Here is a 15880-nt window from a genome sequence, read left to right as displayed (position 1 = left end):
TCCTTTGTTTGGGCTTTTGTTGTCCAAACTAGGAAACAGTTGCTTAATATAGTCACAATATTTACACCTATGTCTTCTTAAGTGTTTTACCTCATATTTCAGTCTTTTGTCCATTGTGAGATATGTTTGAGGTCAGTTTCAACTCCATTCTTTGTATATGAATATCTGATATACTCAGTGGCATTTATTAAAGAGACTGTTATCCACAATTAAATTTTGTCACCCATGTCAACTTTCAATTAACCATAAATGTGAGGAATTATTTCTGGTCTTTCTATTCCATTCCATTAATCTACATGTCTATCCCTAGGTCAGCAACATATGGTTTGGTTTATTGTAGTTATCCAGTTGTTTCAAAATCAAGAAGGTGTGCTCCAACTTTTTTTATTTTTAAAAAGTTAATTTGACTATTCTGTATATCTTAATCTTCTGCATTTTAGGTCTTGTTTGTACTGAGATTCAAATTTTTGTTTTCTTTGTTATATATCATTAGGATAATTTTTAAGTGATTGTTTTAAATTATTTTCTCCCAGATATGATTGTTTTGCTGGGAAGCATGTCTGCAAAGCTCCTTGTGTTTACATTACAGAAGGGGATATGAACCTAGTGATTTTTTTTAACTACATTTTTTGTTGTTTCCTCAGCGACTACTACAATATGCATTTTTAAAAAAATATATTTTTATGTTTATTTTTAGTTGTAGGTAGACAGAATGCGTTTATTTTTTATTTTTATGTGGTGCTGAGGACCGAACCCAGGCCTCACACAGCTAGGCGAGCTCTCCCACAGAGCCACAGTCCCAGCCTACAATATGCATTTTAAGTCATCTTTAGCATAACACTCATGTAATCTGAAAAAATAAACGATACAGTATTTTATTTCCTTGTGCTAAATTTAAGCTATTTTTTATCACGTTACAAATTCAAGTTATAATTACCACTTTACATGTCTTCTAAGTAAAAATTAGTTTTTTATAAACAATTATTTTTTATAATACTCATTTCATTCAGTGAATTTGATATTGTTGGGTATAATTTCTTTTTAGCCTTTCTTTAGCAATTCTCTTAAAGCAGGTTGGCTAGCAATGTTATTTTTTGGGTCTTCATTAGAATCTAGGAATGTTTTTACTTGGCATTTATTTTGAAGTTTTGGTTGATAATTCCTTTTCTTCCACCACATCAAATACAGGATTCACTGCCTTCCAGCCTGTTGTTATTTTTATTTAAAAAAAAAAATTTTAGATGTTGGTAAAACTTTATTCTATTTACTTATTTATATGTGGTGCTGAGAATTGAACCTAGTGCCTCACACATTCTAGGCAAGTGCTCTACCACTGAGCCACAACCCCAGCCCCTAAACTGCATTAATTTTTATGTCAGCTGTTACACTGTTAATCCTCTTTCAGTTGAATCAGTTTGCTCTTTTCAAGATTTTTCCAACAATTTGACTATAACATGTCTAGGTATGATTCTTTTTTATCTTGGGCTTTATTGAAAATTTTTATCTGTGAGTTAATCATTTTCAAACAAATTTAGGAAGTTTTCAGTTATTCTCAAATATTTCTTTTTATCTCCCTTCTGAGACTCCCATTACATGTACTGGTCTGTCTTCTGTCATTTTAGATTTTAGTATGAAGCTTATTTATAATGAAATTTGACTGTCTCTTTAAGAAGCATTTGATTTTTTTTCTATTACATTTATTTTTTAAAACAGTTTACTATTCATATGAGCTTTAAAAATGTGGCATTATATTTTGTCTCCTCTCAGAAATAGTAGACGGGCATAGCACTCAGGGGCTCACTCTGCATACACAGCATTAAGAGGTGACAAGAATAAAATAACAATTAATGACTTGATATGAGTGTTTCCAAGTTGCAAAATCAAAACTCTCTTCATATACAGTGACTAAAAGGGAGAATGAGCATGCAACAGTAGTGCTCATCTTCTGGAAGAGACAATATTAATAAAACTTTAAATGTAATCTTTAATGAAAAGTCATATGCATTATAGTGGTTGTAGGTGGGATATGGAGATAGCTACATGCTTTCTTAAGAATGCCACATCTTTTATCATACAAATTTCAAATACTTCTTGGCTATATCTTATAAGTACTTTAAAAGAATGGAGCTACATCAACTAAAAGATAACCAATAAATATAATTAGTTCTTCATTAACACAAAAATGGTAACAACAATGATTAAAATATTTTCCCTTATATAGTCAAAATACTAATCTTCATTTACAAATCTTCAGGCAATCGTGTAATTACCAAACAATGTATAGCACAGAAACAACAAAAAGTGTTGTAAATCTAGTTATTATAAGAGGTTTTCTAACACACATAATTATCAACAATTTATTATAAAAACCTACATATACAATTAATAGTTGATCAAAAATCTTTTAAAATATATTCAAAATGAAATGTGTAGAAAGAGACATTTCAAAGTCATAGCAGTTACTACTATTACAATATTTAATCATTTTTACAATAGGTCTACTGGTCCATTTCAATTAAATTCGTTCTCAGAACCATCACATATCTTGCTGAATTTCATTTAGAGCACAAGCAAGTTGCTTAATTTTTTCTTCCATTGCTTTTTTGTTCTTGCATGTTTCTTCCAGAAGTTCACGCATTTCTTCTTCAACTTGATGAACCTAAAATGTGTAAACTACTTTTTTAATTTCCTAAAGAAAACATACTTTAAAAATGCATTTGAAAGAAAAAAAGTCAACTTATTGCTATGTATTTTGTAATTTGTGATTCATTCAGTAGGATAAGGTTAGTAAAATATAACTTGTTCAAATGCTAATAGGGAAAATATGTTTATACAGTATAAAAAGTACTTTTGTATATATTGATTTAGTTCTCATAGGGTTCTTGTGAAAAAGAATTTAAACTCTATTTTAGAGCACAGAGAATTTCTTCAAGGTTGTGCAATTTCTATGTATTACAGGCCAGAGTTTTCTGACTTATCCCTTCTACTATCCTGTGCAGCCTATACGTACACAGTCTTAAGTTCAACTTAAAAACCAGTTTCTTGATGGATCTTCAAAACTGAAATAACCTTCCTCCACAAGGAAACCTTTTCAATTTAGTCCCTACTGCATTTCTGAAAGTACCATTGATGGTTCTATATTATCATTTTTTAGAGATCATTTTATAATTTATTCCTTACATTTCCCTAGGTCCTCTATATCTGATACTGTTAATTTCTGCTTGAAACATTCTTCTATAACATTCTTGATACACCAATATGGCCATCCTTTTTTTTTTTTTTTTTTTCCTAACCCCTAATATACATTTCCCCTTAGAAAAATCATTATTTCTTCTAATTTAAACTGTCACCTCTGTGATTTCTGAGTACCACCTGTACCCCCCTCCCCCCTCCCCTGCCCCTGCCCACAACACCTTAAATGATCACATTTAAGCTCTGGTTCTATTTCTCCAACTCCTCTTTTAAATGAATTCCTTCCTTTAATGCTACTTCATACTGGCAGAAGGTCCAACACTGAACTCAGTATTTTCCCTTCAGTTAAGGTTCTAATCTTATATTTTATTTGGAATTACCTGACATGCTGTTGTTAAGTACTTGGTAGATGTTAAACAAACAAACAAACAAACAAACAAAAAACCTGAAATATCTAGTGACTTGAAATAACTAAATTTTGTAGTTATTTTTATTCATTGCGATTACATCCAAAGACCTCTTTCTATTTGCATGGAGTACTGAGGTTATTTCACTTGAAGTCACAACTTTAATTAGATCCTAGATACAGCATTACTTTGCCTTGTTAATTTCTTTTCCAGTTGTTCATGTTTGAATTTCTAGTCTCAGATACCTTAGTTTCTTTCTTTCTTTCTTTTTTTTTTTTTTTTTTGGTACCGAGGATTGAACCAGTACTTAACCACTGAGCCACATCCCCAGTCCTTTTAAAATTGTATTTAGAGACAGGGTTTCACTAAGTTGCTTAGGGCCTTGCTAAGCTGTTGCGGCTGGCTTTGCACTCGAGATTCTCCTGCCTCAGCAGGCATGAGAGCCACCCAGACACCTTAGTTTCTTATTACCACTCAAAATAAGGGAAAATGGAGATTCAAAACCAACTCTAGTGGATTTCTGTACAGGGAACATACCAGAATCATCTGTGGGATTTTAAAAATACCTGAGCCTCAGCCAAGATATAAAAGTGTTGAGGGAAGGCTCATGAATTTGTATTAATATAAACCTTCAGAGGTGCTTTTCCTTTGATTTAGTCTCACCTGAAACTTATTCAACTTTGTCAACCTTATCAAGATGATAAGGCTGACAGTTTCAAACTCTAATGAACAGAGTACTTTCTGAGAATTTTTTCAAGGTTCTCTCCTTACCTAGGTATAAACAAAGGGACGGATTGGTTACAGAGATGAAAATTTTCATCCAGAGATCTTGGATCAGGTGCACACAAGGATCAAATTTACAATTTTAATTTCATTAGAATTATGTCCCACAACTAACTTGAAGTACTACCAAACCTGGCCTCATGACAGTTTTGGTAACACCTGTATCTATTATATGGTCATAAAACCATGCAGACTTTTCCCTTTGTAATTTCCAACGATCTAATTTATTTAGTGATAACTATTTAACACTGATAATCATAGTGAATTTTACTTACAGTACCTTTAAATTTGCAGAATCAATACATTTCTGCTTTTCATTTTCCAGTTGTAGTATTTCAGCTTGATGAGCTTCAACAATTGCGTCGACTTGTTTCTTAAAGGCATCATCCAGACAATGAAGCTTTTTCATTGCATCTCTTAAAAAAAGTGAGAAAAACCCTATGTATATATGTGTGTATGTGGAGGGTGTGTATACAAGTGTTTTTTTTTTTTTTTGGGGGGGGGGAGGGCTATCCATATGCCATGTTATTGATACCATTTTATATTTTGACACAAGAACTGATCATTAAACTATATAATAACTTATTTTTAAAAGAAACTTCAATTTTACAAATTTTAGAACTCCATTTATATACAAGGTAAAATTTTATTTCCTCTTGAGTATTACACATTTTACCCTTCTCAAATCATTGTTTATGTTTAAAGAGACCCCAACATCCTGTAGGACATAATGCTTACTTTTGTAGTTCAATACTTTTGTCTCTTTCGGCTTTAAGTTTCTTTTCCTTGTTTTCAAATTTTACTTTTGCTTCTTTTACTTGTGTTTCAAGGTGACATAAAAGTTCTCCTTTATCATGCCATTTCTGATTAAGTGTACTAATATGAGAAGTAAATTAAAAAGTAAATTAGGTATATGAAATTATGAAGTCACTTATTTTTTTTCTCAGTGAGAAATAGTGTATAATACCTGTAAGCTTTTCTAATTTCATCAAGTTCTAATTCCTTTGTTTTCAACTGTTGTTTCAGCTTTTCCTTTCTTTCATTGTGTCTTTCCAATTTCTCAATTATACTATCCAGCTGTGCACATTTTTCGTCAAGTTGTTCTTGAGCAGATTTTTCTATTTGGGTGATTTTTTCTTGTAATATTTTGATTTGTTCATCTTTTTCTTGTAAACTCTAAGAAAAAAAATCTGCACTTCATTTTTATCAATCTTAAATGTTTCATATTCTGGTAAGATATGGTTTAACTTATCATTTAAAAGGCTATTATAAACATGCTAATTTTTTTTATAACTTCTTTTACGAGGTTATTTCCAGTTTTTTCTAAGGCAATAATAGAATTTTCCATAAAATTCAAGTTAATAAACATCAGGTAGCACTTTCAAGAGCAAAGGGGCAAATATTATAAAAGGAAATACAAGATATTTGTCTTATATTCTACAACAGTTGGGAATCACTGAGACAAATTATTTTGTAGATGCTACGATCCAGAGATTTTCAAACCTGCCATTTGCCCTTTTTCAAAAATAAAATGTCAAACTTACAGTTTTTAATTTTGCAATGGTTTCAGTTTGGTCTTCTATGATTTTGCACTTTATTCTTAATGCATCAATATCCCTTTCATTTCCCTTTCTTAGAGACTCATTCTCTCTAGATAAACTTTCAATTTGAGCTTCTAATTTTCCACGATTCTGGGCTAGAGTGGATCCTTAAAAACAAACATCATCAGTTAGAAATGGGAACATGCCTTGGAGGCTTTTTATTTTATGAAAAAAAAATTTAACAATGTAGAATATATAGTAAATAAACAGAAAAATTGTATAAAATCACAAAGCATACAATAATATAATATGAAGGGGAGAGGGGAAGCGAACAAAAAGCCTTCTATACACCTGGGCTATTTACAAACCTAAAATCATGAATAAAATCAAAGACAAGTAACTCAGACATGCAATACTTAATTCATGTCATGGCTCCATTAAGACCAATATCTAACTATTCATAATTTTGAAGGCATCTATAAATACTGTAAAACAGCATATTATCTCTTGTCTTATAGTAACTGGAAAAAGAATGAGATGGAGGGCTTACCTAAACCTAAAGTGGTCTTCAATCATATGCTATTTTATATTTCTGCATGCCCAATAGTATAACGGTTACAAACATCTGAATATAAACAACTGCATACTATACAAATAATTTAAAATCATCATATAATAATTATTTTAACAATTTATTATAAAGGTATACATGGTTCAAAATCATATTGGGAAGAAATTAATACAAAATATCAGAGCTAAAAGCATTTTGAAGTTTTTACCATAAATAAATGATAAATACTTGAGGAGAGACATTTTATTCTGATTTAAAAATTACAAAATGTGGATGGGATTGTGGCTCACTTAGTGATAGAGCACTTGCCTAACATGTGGGAGGCACTGGATTCAATCCCCAGCACTACATTAAAATAGAGGTAGTGTGTCCACCTACAACTAGAAAAAACTTTTTTTTAAATTACAAAAAATGTACATATGCATAAAAACATGGTATTCCATAAATAGGTATGATTTTTATGTTTTTTACAGGAGTAAAAAATTAAATGGAAAAATTTAAAATATCAGTTATAATTTAATTGGTATAATAAACTATTTTCCATTTTCTAAGAGGTGTCATTCCTCTTTGGGTGGCAAATGCCTACATATTCTTCAAGATAAAATGTCATCTTTTTCCCTGGTATCTCAAGGCAGTTACACCCTTTTCTTTTCAACACCCAAATTTATTGGCTATTGTGCGTATGAAAATTTGAGAATTTTACCCTGCTGTGCCAGCTCATGTCCCCACACTTTTCTTTCTGTCCTTAATCCATAAATCAGTGATTCCTTGGCTGCTAGCTCAGAGATAAGCTGGACTTTATCGTGCTTGAGAAGTTCTATTTGAATACTCTTCTGCTTGTCATCTTCAATCAAAATTTCAAGAGTGTTGATTTGATTCTGTTTAACCCCCAAATTAAAAAAAAAAAGTGATTAAGTGCTTATTTCAATTTTTCTTTTGCATTTTACAAAGAGAAAAAAACATTATTTAAGCAAGTACAGACAAGAATGTTGCCAAGTTATATATCAGAAGTGTGTTTTTATTAACTTAAGAAAAAGATCAACCATGAAATAAAAAGCTTTTGACACTCTGAATTTAATTCTAAAATTATACAGGAGAAACTATATTTATAATTTTCAAAATTTCTCATGAAGCATTTTTATCAACATTTTTTTTTTTTTTTTGCAGTGCTGGGTATTGAACCTAGGATCTTGTGCTTGCAATGCAAGCACTCTACCAACTGAGCTATATATCCCTAGCCCTCAACATTCTAAAAGTTACTTCCCCAAAACTGAGTGGTCCTTGGGGCAAATAGTACTTATGTTTAATCGAGGCAACAGCAATAAAAACATTAGTTTAAAAACTACTATGATTAAGTGTATCCAAAAAGCACCACCACCACCACCACATTCGTATCAGAAATTCAACTGGTGTTTCTCAAACTTCAACCAATCCCTCCGCTTCCAAACTTCAACCATTTGAACACTACCAATCCAATTTTTGTTGTATAACCTGTACAACTGAGGACCAATTTAACATGCTTCTTAAAATTAATTCACTTATTTTGCATATATATTTTAAGCTAAGCAATATAATACATGAAATCAAAACTCTAATCCCTTTAGTTGCTCTTTTTTTTCATACACGTCACAATATATAATTGCTATCATTTAAAAGTTCATTTTGTGGCTAGGTGTGATGGTGCATGCCTATAATCCCAGTGACTTAGGAGGCCGAGACAGGAGGATTGCAAGTTGAAAGTCAGTCTCAGCAACTTAGTGAGACCCTGTCTCAAAATAAAAAATAAAAAGGGCTGGGGATGTGGCTCAGTGGTTAAGCATCCTTGGGTTCAATCCCAGTACCAAAAAAAAGTTCATTTTGTGTATTTTCTAAAATCATAACACAGTTGAAAACAATGATATAAAAAATTGAAGCAAATTATAATGTTATGAAGTCTTACCTGTAAATTTGCTGCTGTTTCTTGTTTTAATTTGGAAACTTCTGCAAGTTTTGATTTTTGTTCCTTTACCATATAGGTCAGATCTTTAATTAAAGAGGAAGACTCATTTTCTTTCCGTTGAGCCCAAATAAGAGCATGTTTGCTCTTGGCTAACTCAGTTGCAACATTTTCAAAACCATCTTTAACCTATATTTCAAAATTACATTTTATATAAATGACAGTTTTCAAAATAAGTAAAAAAATTTGCTTCTGTAAATAGCTTCCATGTTTCATTTTTAGAATCAGAGTTTAGAAAAAGAATAAAATTCAGAGATAATTTGTTTCAATAACTAATTTCCAGATGATAAAATTGAGACCCAGGGAAATAGTGGATCTACAACCAGAATTCATTAATTTGAGAAATATTTACTGAGAGCCTATTGTATGCCAATCATTGTTCTAGGCATACGAATATATCAATGAATAAAATGGACTAACATCCCAGCCTCTGTAAAGGTTACATTCTAGTGGGTAGGGACTAAGAATACGATAAGCACACTAAACTATATAGCTTATTCACTGACGTGTGCTTGGGTGAAGGTTGAAGGGATGTGAAATGCTGGAGAGGCAAGTTCAATTTTAAATGACATAATCATGAGAAGGTAACACTGCATCGATATCTTGGAAGGAGGTAAAGAAGAGAACTGCAAATATATGCAGATGTTCTAGGCAGAAATGTGCTTGGAATGCTGGAGGAATAGCATGAAAGCTGGTGTCACTGGGAGTGGCGTGAATGAAGGGAAGGATGGTAGGACATGAAATCAGAGGGTTAAATTATAAAGAACTTTTAACTAACCTGAATGAACTGGAGGTACAATAGAAAACTTTGAGGAGTCATATGATCTAACTTACATTTTATTTTAATAGAACATTGCAGCTGCTATGATCAGCATAAACAGAAAGGAGGGATAAGGATGGAAGAAGGAAGATCAATTAAAAAGCTTTTAAAATGATACAGGTGAAACACATGTGACTTACACTAGGGTGGCATTAACAGGTGATAAGAAAGGACTATATATATTTTCAACATAATGGTGACAGAATATCTTGAGGCATGGGATATGCACTATCAAAGAGGAGTCAATGATGATTCTAATTTTTTTTTTTTTTTTTTTTTTTTTTGTGGTGCTGGGGATTGAACCCAGGGCTTTGTGCTTGCAAGGCAAGCACTCTACCAACTGAGCTATCTCCCCAGCCCTGATTCTAATTTTTTATTTAAGCCCTTAGTAGTATGGAGATGTTATTAAGATAGAAAAAGTGTTGAAGGTGGTTTGAGAAAAAGTCAATAATTAGAGATTTTAAGTAGGTGGTTATACCAAGTTTGGAATGCAGGCAAAAGATCCAGGTTGGAGATATAATAAAATGATGCTGGTGGAGTTTACCAAGAGACTGTGTCTAGAAAAGCAAGGTTAGGGATTGAAACTTGGGCATTTCCAGTAATGGAATTTTGGAGAAAATAAGAAAAATCAATAGAAGAGACTGAAAAGAGGAGAAATAACAGAAAGCCATGAAACCCAAGAGATATGGTGTACTGACAAGCAAGTGAGGAAAGAATCTGGAGAGGGAGGGAGAGAACAACTCCATCAATGCTGCTCCCAGGTCAAATCAAATGAGTACTGAATGGATGAATTTCAGTGTGACTGTTGCTAGTGGCTTTGACTACAGCAATACCAGTAGAGCAACAGGAATAAAACCCTACTCAGAGTAGGTGAGAGGGGAGAGAAGTAGAGTAATTAGTGAGAGCAAAAACATATACTTGAGAAGTTCTGTTATAAATCAAAGTAGAGAAACAAGGTGGTAGCCAAATGGGATCAAGAGAGTTTTCTTTAAGAGAAATCACAGAAGGCATATGTGCTGAAGGGAATGGTTCAACAGAGAAGGAAAAACTGCTGATGTAAGAGACAGAGAGAGGGAAGATTTGCTGAAGCCACACCCTTCAGCAGAAAAGTACAAATAGGATCTAGCATATAACTGGTGGGACAGGAGCAAGATTGTTTCTCTGTAGCAGGCGTTGCCAAACTTTTTTCTGTAAGAGTCAGATAGTGGACACAGATAATATATAACAAAATGAGCATGGCATCTTTCCAATAAAATTTATTAAGAAGAAAAAAAAAAAAAAAAAAGGCAGTGGGCCATATTCTGCCCGGGGGCTTTAGTTTTGTCAACTCCTGCTCTACTATAGCAGAGGAAAATTCACATTTTCCCATTCCCATTCCACTGCTCTCTTTACTTCACCATTTATTATCTTAATAGTCTTTCCAATCTCATTAAGACTAGTTATTTATGTGAGGAAACAAAGGTTCTAAGAATTTATATAATTTAAGATCCTACAGCCAGCATGCACATAGAGCAAGGATTCTAAAATGCAGTCTTTTTATCAAACAATATTTTGTTGATTCTGTTTTCAATAAAGAGCTAGATACCAACTGTTACCTCTTTAAATCTTCTGGCTTCAACAGTTAAAGCAATACGGAATTCATTTTCTAAATCCAAATATTGCTGGTTTAATATATCAACTTTATTATGATATTCTTTTATTTCTTGTTCATGTTTTCTCTCTTCTTTGGATATTTCCTTAGCTAATGCTTCCTGGAACTCAGCATCACTGAAAAACTCCCTTGTTTCAAGTTCTTTCCTAGAATGAAAAACAAATACAAATCAAAAAAATGCTGTTCCCTTAAAAAGAAACATTGTAAAGGTCCTTAAATAGGTCTTTTTTTTCTTTTTTAACTGCTTCTTTTCAGTGATACATGACAGTAGGATGTATCTGGGTAAATTAAACACACACAGAGCATAACTTATTCTATTTAGAATCATATTCTTGTGGTTGTATGTGATGCGGTTACCCTGATCGTATGATTAAATATGAGGCTAGGAAAGGTATGTCCGATTAATTCTGCTGTCCTTCCTATTCCCCTCGCTCCTTGTCTAATCCAGTGGATTTCTATTCTTCCCCTCCCCACCCTCCCTTTTTTCCAGTTAGCTTCTACCTATCAGAGAGCACACTAGGCCTTTGTTTTTTAAATGCAGCTTGATTGGAACTAGCTTAAAATAAAATGTCAGTCCAGTGAAAGTGCAAAAGTATTTATAAATCTTTGGATTTGGGTCAAGTTTTTTTTTTTGTGGTACTGGGGACTGAACTCAGGAGCACTTGGTCACTGAGTCACATCGCCAGCCCTTTTTATTTATTTTGAGTCACTGCCTTGCAAAGTTGCTGAAGTTGATTTGAACTTGTGATCCTATTGCCTCAGCCTCCCTAGCTGCTGGGATTACAGGCATGCACTGAATTATTTTCCATTATTTTCATAGATCCTTGCTTCAGAGAAATAAATACTGATTAATTTAATAAGAAGTTACTTGGAAGTAAATTAAATAACTTCTTTATGTGAACTTTTGGTTGGGTTTGGAGAAATGTGTAGATCAAGCTTCACTGTTACAAAATCTTTCTTCAAATGCAGAAAATAAAAGCATCAATTTGTTTTTTAGCTACCAGTTCTTGCTATAGGGTAATGGGTACATAAGTAAGGTATTTTCCATGAGCTAATTCTGTCAAACTTCATCAATGTTCAATCTCGGTCTTTAAATATTGGGGGAAGTTTTTACTTATTTTTAAGAGTCAATATTTTTCTGGACCTGGGGTTGTGAGGCCCTGGGCTTGATCCTCAGTGCCACATAAAAAAATAAATAATACAAAGGTATTGTGTCCATCTACAACAACAACAAAAAATTTTAAAAAAAATTTTTTTTTCTGATACATTTTTCATTTACCTATGTTCTTGTTCTTTCAATGCCAGAAGTTCATGAAGTTGTTGCACTTGTTCCTTTTCTTGATGAAGGGAAGTTCGAAGTAAGTTTATTTCTCTATCAGCAGCTGCAGCCTTGATTTCCACCTCTTGGAGAAGTCTTATCTGAGAAAAGTGCACACAATTATAGTTCATAGACAACAATCTCCCATGCTTCTATTTTAATGCCAATTCCCATAAAAGTGCCTTTTTAAATGATTAGACCTAGTGACCAAGTTTATTTTCGAAGTTTATTAACAAGTCACACAAAGTATAACCTTATAAGCATCAAATATACTGGCATTAACTACTACTTATCTGCATTACAAATTTTGATGGGAATTTTTTTCAGAAACCATGAAAATGAAATTCCTTGAAGTCCCCCACTCTCCTAACTTTTAAAACTTAGCTCTTTGAAATACAAGCCTAATTAATAACCTTCAATATTTCCTCTTCTTATAATTACTTTGTGTAAGTGCTGGTAGCCTTAATTTAGGTATGATTCCATAGTCAACATGACTGCTATATTTAAATTAACAATAACTTATTTTTTGCACACAGCCTAATATCTTTTAGATTTACCATATAGTATAATTTATTACAGATGAGAAGCTATGAATTAATCCACATCACTGATAGATTAAAAAAGAGAAATACCTGTGCTGCCTGCTGTTGCCCTTTTTGTCTCTCCATTTTTTCTAATGCTTTTTCCAGGGTTCTTAAGTGTCTAATGTGATCTTCCTGCTGATCTCTTGCTTTTATTAATTCAATAGTTAATTTTTTAATTTCATTTTGAAGCTTGTGAACCATAACTTCAAGTTGTGCTTTGGCAGTTCTTTCTCTAAAAATAATATCCTTTAGCCTAAGCAGAAATTATGAACAGCATTAAAGTAGAAAATGAAAAAAAAAAATGTAATCAATGTTAAGACTATAGTAGAAAATCTTTACACCAAAAATACAAAGAACCCAATCAACAAATGGGCCAAGGAACTGGACAGACGCTTTACAGAAGAAGACATACAGGCAATTAATAAATATATGAAAAAGGGTTCAACATCTCTAGTAATTAGAGAAATTCAAATTAAAACAACTCTAAGATTTCATCTTACTCCAATTAGAATGGCTATTATCAAGAACACAAACAATAATAGATGTTGGAGTAGATGTGGGGAAAAAGGCACACTTTTACATTGCTGGTGGAGTTGAAAATTGGTGCAGCCACTCTGGAAAGCAGTGTGGAGAATCCTCAGAAAACGTGGAATGGATCCACCTTTTGACCCAGTTATCCCACTCCTCGGTTTCTACCCAAAGGACTTAAAATCAGCATACTACAGTAACACAGCCACATCAATGTTTATACAGCTCAGTTCACAATAGCTAGATTGTGGAACCAACCTAGATGCCCTTCAACAGATGAATGGATAAAGAAACTCTGGTATATATACACAATGGAATACTATTCAGCCATAAAGAAGAATAATATTATGACATTTGCAAATAAATGGATGGAATTGGAGAATATTATGCTAAGTGAAATAAAGCCAATCCCAAAAAAACCAAAGGCCGAATGTTTTCCCTGATAAGTGCAGAATGATATGTAATGGGGGTGGGGGGTGGGGAGTGAGAGAAGAATGGGAGAACTTTAGATTATGTAGAAGGAAATGAGAGGGTGGGGGGTATGAAAAAATGGTGGAATGAGACAGACATCATTACCCTATGTACATGTATGATTACACGAATGGTATGAATCTACATCGGGTACAACCACAGAAATGAAATAATGTACCTCATTTGTGTACAATGTACCAAAATGCAGCCTGTAAAAAAATTAAAAGATTAAAAAAAAAAAAGTAAAGAGGAAGATTCGAAGTATGTTTCAAAATGTAATTACAGTTAAAAAAAAAAAAAGGCTGAAATGCAGTATATGCCTTTCCCCCATCCCTGACCCTAACAATGTGTCCAAATGAAAAATGCTCTATATTCTACATAAATTAACGGAACTTCATCTTAAATAAGCTTTCCTATTCCACTTTAAGACTTTACTGAATACTTAATGTTTCATGCAGTCAGGCTAGTTGTGGACTTTTTAAAAAGCAAACAAGAGGAATAATATGCAGTCTTTGCCTTCAAAACACTCACTATAGTCACAGAGGAAAAAGACATATTTATAAAGTTGTGTGGTATTAAGTGATGTATGAATAACTACCTGAAAATCAACTTTGACTTCTCTGTATCTTCCCCAGACACCACATATTGATGCTTGCTTCCTGTCAGTCAGAACCCATTGGTTATAGTTAAAAACTCTTAACTAGTTAAACAAAATGGAAGAATTTACTGACCCACATAGCTAAACTTAGAGAAAGAGAAGACTAGAACTATTCTGGGGGCCACTGAAACCAAGAACATGAATTCCATTGGAATTCTTTATACCTGATATCCTAGAGGCTATCTTCAGTTGTTTCAACTGTTAGGTATCCTTATGTTTGGGGGAAATGGGCAGGGGATATAGAGGGAAGGACTACAAACATTCCTGGACTTCCATTCTAATACATCTGAGGACCAAATGAAAAGATTATCTTCTTCTAGCTCAACTTAGAAGAGTCACAGGGAAGATTCTGATTAGTTTGATTTAGTTCATATGTGCACCCATGAATATCATTGTGGACATGGGTTAATACATTATGATTAACTAGCCTGGGTCAGATGCTTACCCCTCACCCCTCATCCACATTCTATAGGAATATAGTTGATGATGTAATAAAAGTCTAGTATTTGGAAAAGATAGCCTCATGAAGAAATTACTGAGCTAGGCTGCTGCCCCAGTATCTATTGCTTCTAGGCTGTATTTAAAGAAATATATCCATCAATTTCTTTACTAGAGTCATTTCTCTAATTTTTGTTCTTGTTATCTCTCTTCTTGTATTTCAAAAGAGAAGTGCCATACTGGTCTGTCTTTGTTTACTCTTTCAACTCCAATTTGAGGTTATGAGAATGTCAGAATTTATTATTCTGTGGACTATAGGATGGGGCCACTGAAGCTATAGACAAGGAGAGCTGGAGCAATTATCTAAGCAAGAGATAAAACATAAATTAATGCAACAATTTTAGGACATAGAGGAGATAATTCAGTGTATTTTAAGAAATGGAATGAAGAGCATATCAACACTTACTGGTTGTGGGATATGAGAAAGAGAAAGAAAACAATAATCTAGGAACAATTATTCCTAGATTTCTACTTTTGGTGGCTGTCCAGATGCTGATGGAACACCACTTATCAGAGCCAACAATACAAAATAAGGAAGCAGGATGAGTTTGCCTGAGGATATGTTAATCTTAAAAATCTTATGAGAAATACAGGCAAGGCAATTTTAGAATGCAATTAGATAAGCAAATTTGTTTACCAAGGAGGTCTAAACAATAAACATATCATGCTAGAAAAGATATTTTCTTTCTTTCTTTTTTTGGTGGTGCTGGGGACTGAACCCAGGGGTATTCTACCAAGCCTTTAAAATAAAAATTTTTTTTTAAAATTATTGACACGTTGCTGTGGCTGGCCTAGAACTTGCAATTCTTCTGCCTTAGCCTCCTGAGCAGCTGGGATTACAGGACAAGCCACCACCACACCT

General features: G+C 33.1%; 1 protein-coding gene across 3 annotated transcripts in view; it reads right to left on the bottom strand.

Annotated features, from left to right (window-relative positions):
* Positions 1-1964: 1964 nt before the first annotated feature.
* The window catches only part of LRRCC1 (leucine rich repeat and coiled-coil centrosomal protein 1), a 31706-nt gene continuing 17790 nt past the window's right edge, over positions 1965-15880 (bottom strand). For all 3 annotated transcript variants that reach the window (XM_079143749.1, XM_079143750.1, XM_079143751.1), the window contains 10 exons: positions 12912-13116; positions 12241-12380; positions 10906-11107; positions 8434-8619; positions 7198-7372; positions 5927-6090; positions 5350-5558; positions 5121-5258; positions 4663-4798; positions 1965-2659 (listed from right to left, as the gene is read on the bottom strand). In XM_079143749.1, the coding sequence (XP_078999875.1) occupies positions 2537-2659; positions 4663-4798; positions 5121-5258; positions 5350-5558; positions 5927-6090; positions 7198-7372; positions 8434-8619; positions 10906-11107; positions 12241-12380; positions 12912-13116 (1678 nt within the window). In that variant the 3' untranslated portion in view covers positions 1965-2536. The remainder of the gene's footprint in view (positions 2660-4662; positions 4799-5120; positions 5259-5349; positions 5559-5926; positions 6091-7197; positions 7373-8433; positions 8620-10905; positions 11108-12240; positions 12381-12911; positions 13117-15880) is intronic.

The sequence above is a fragment of the Sciurus vulgaris genome, assembly GCF_902686455.1.
Source record: "Sciurus vulgaris genome assembly, chromosome: 1".
Lineage (NCBI taxonomy): Eukaryota > Metazoa > Chordata > Mammalia > Rodentia > Sciuridae > Sciurus > Sciurus vulgaris.
This window is presented reverse-complemented; position numbering and strand designations above follow the sequence as displayed.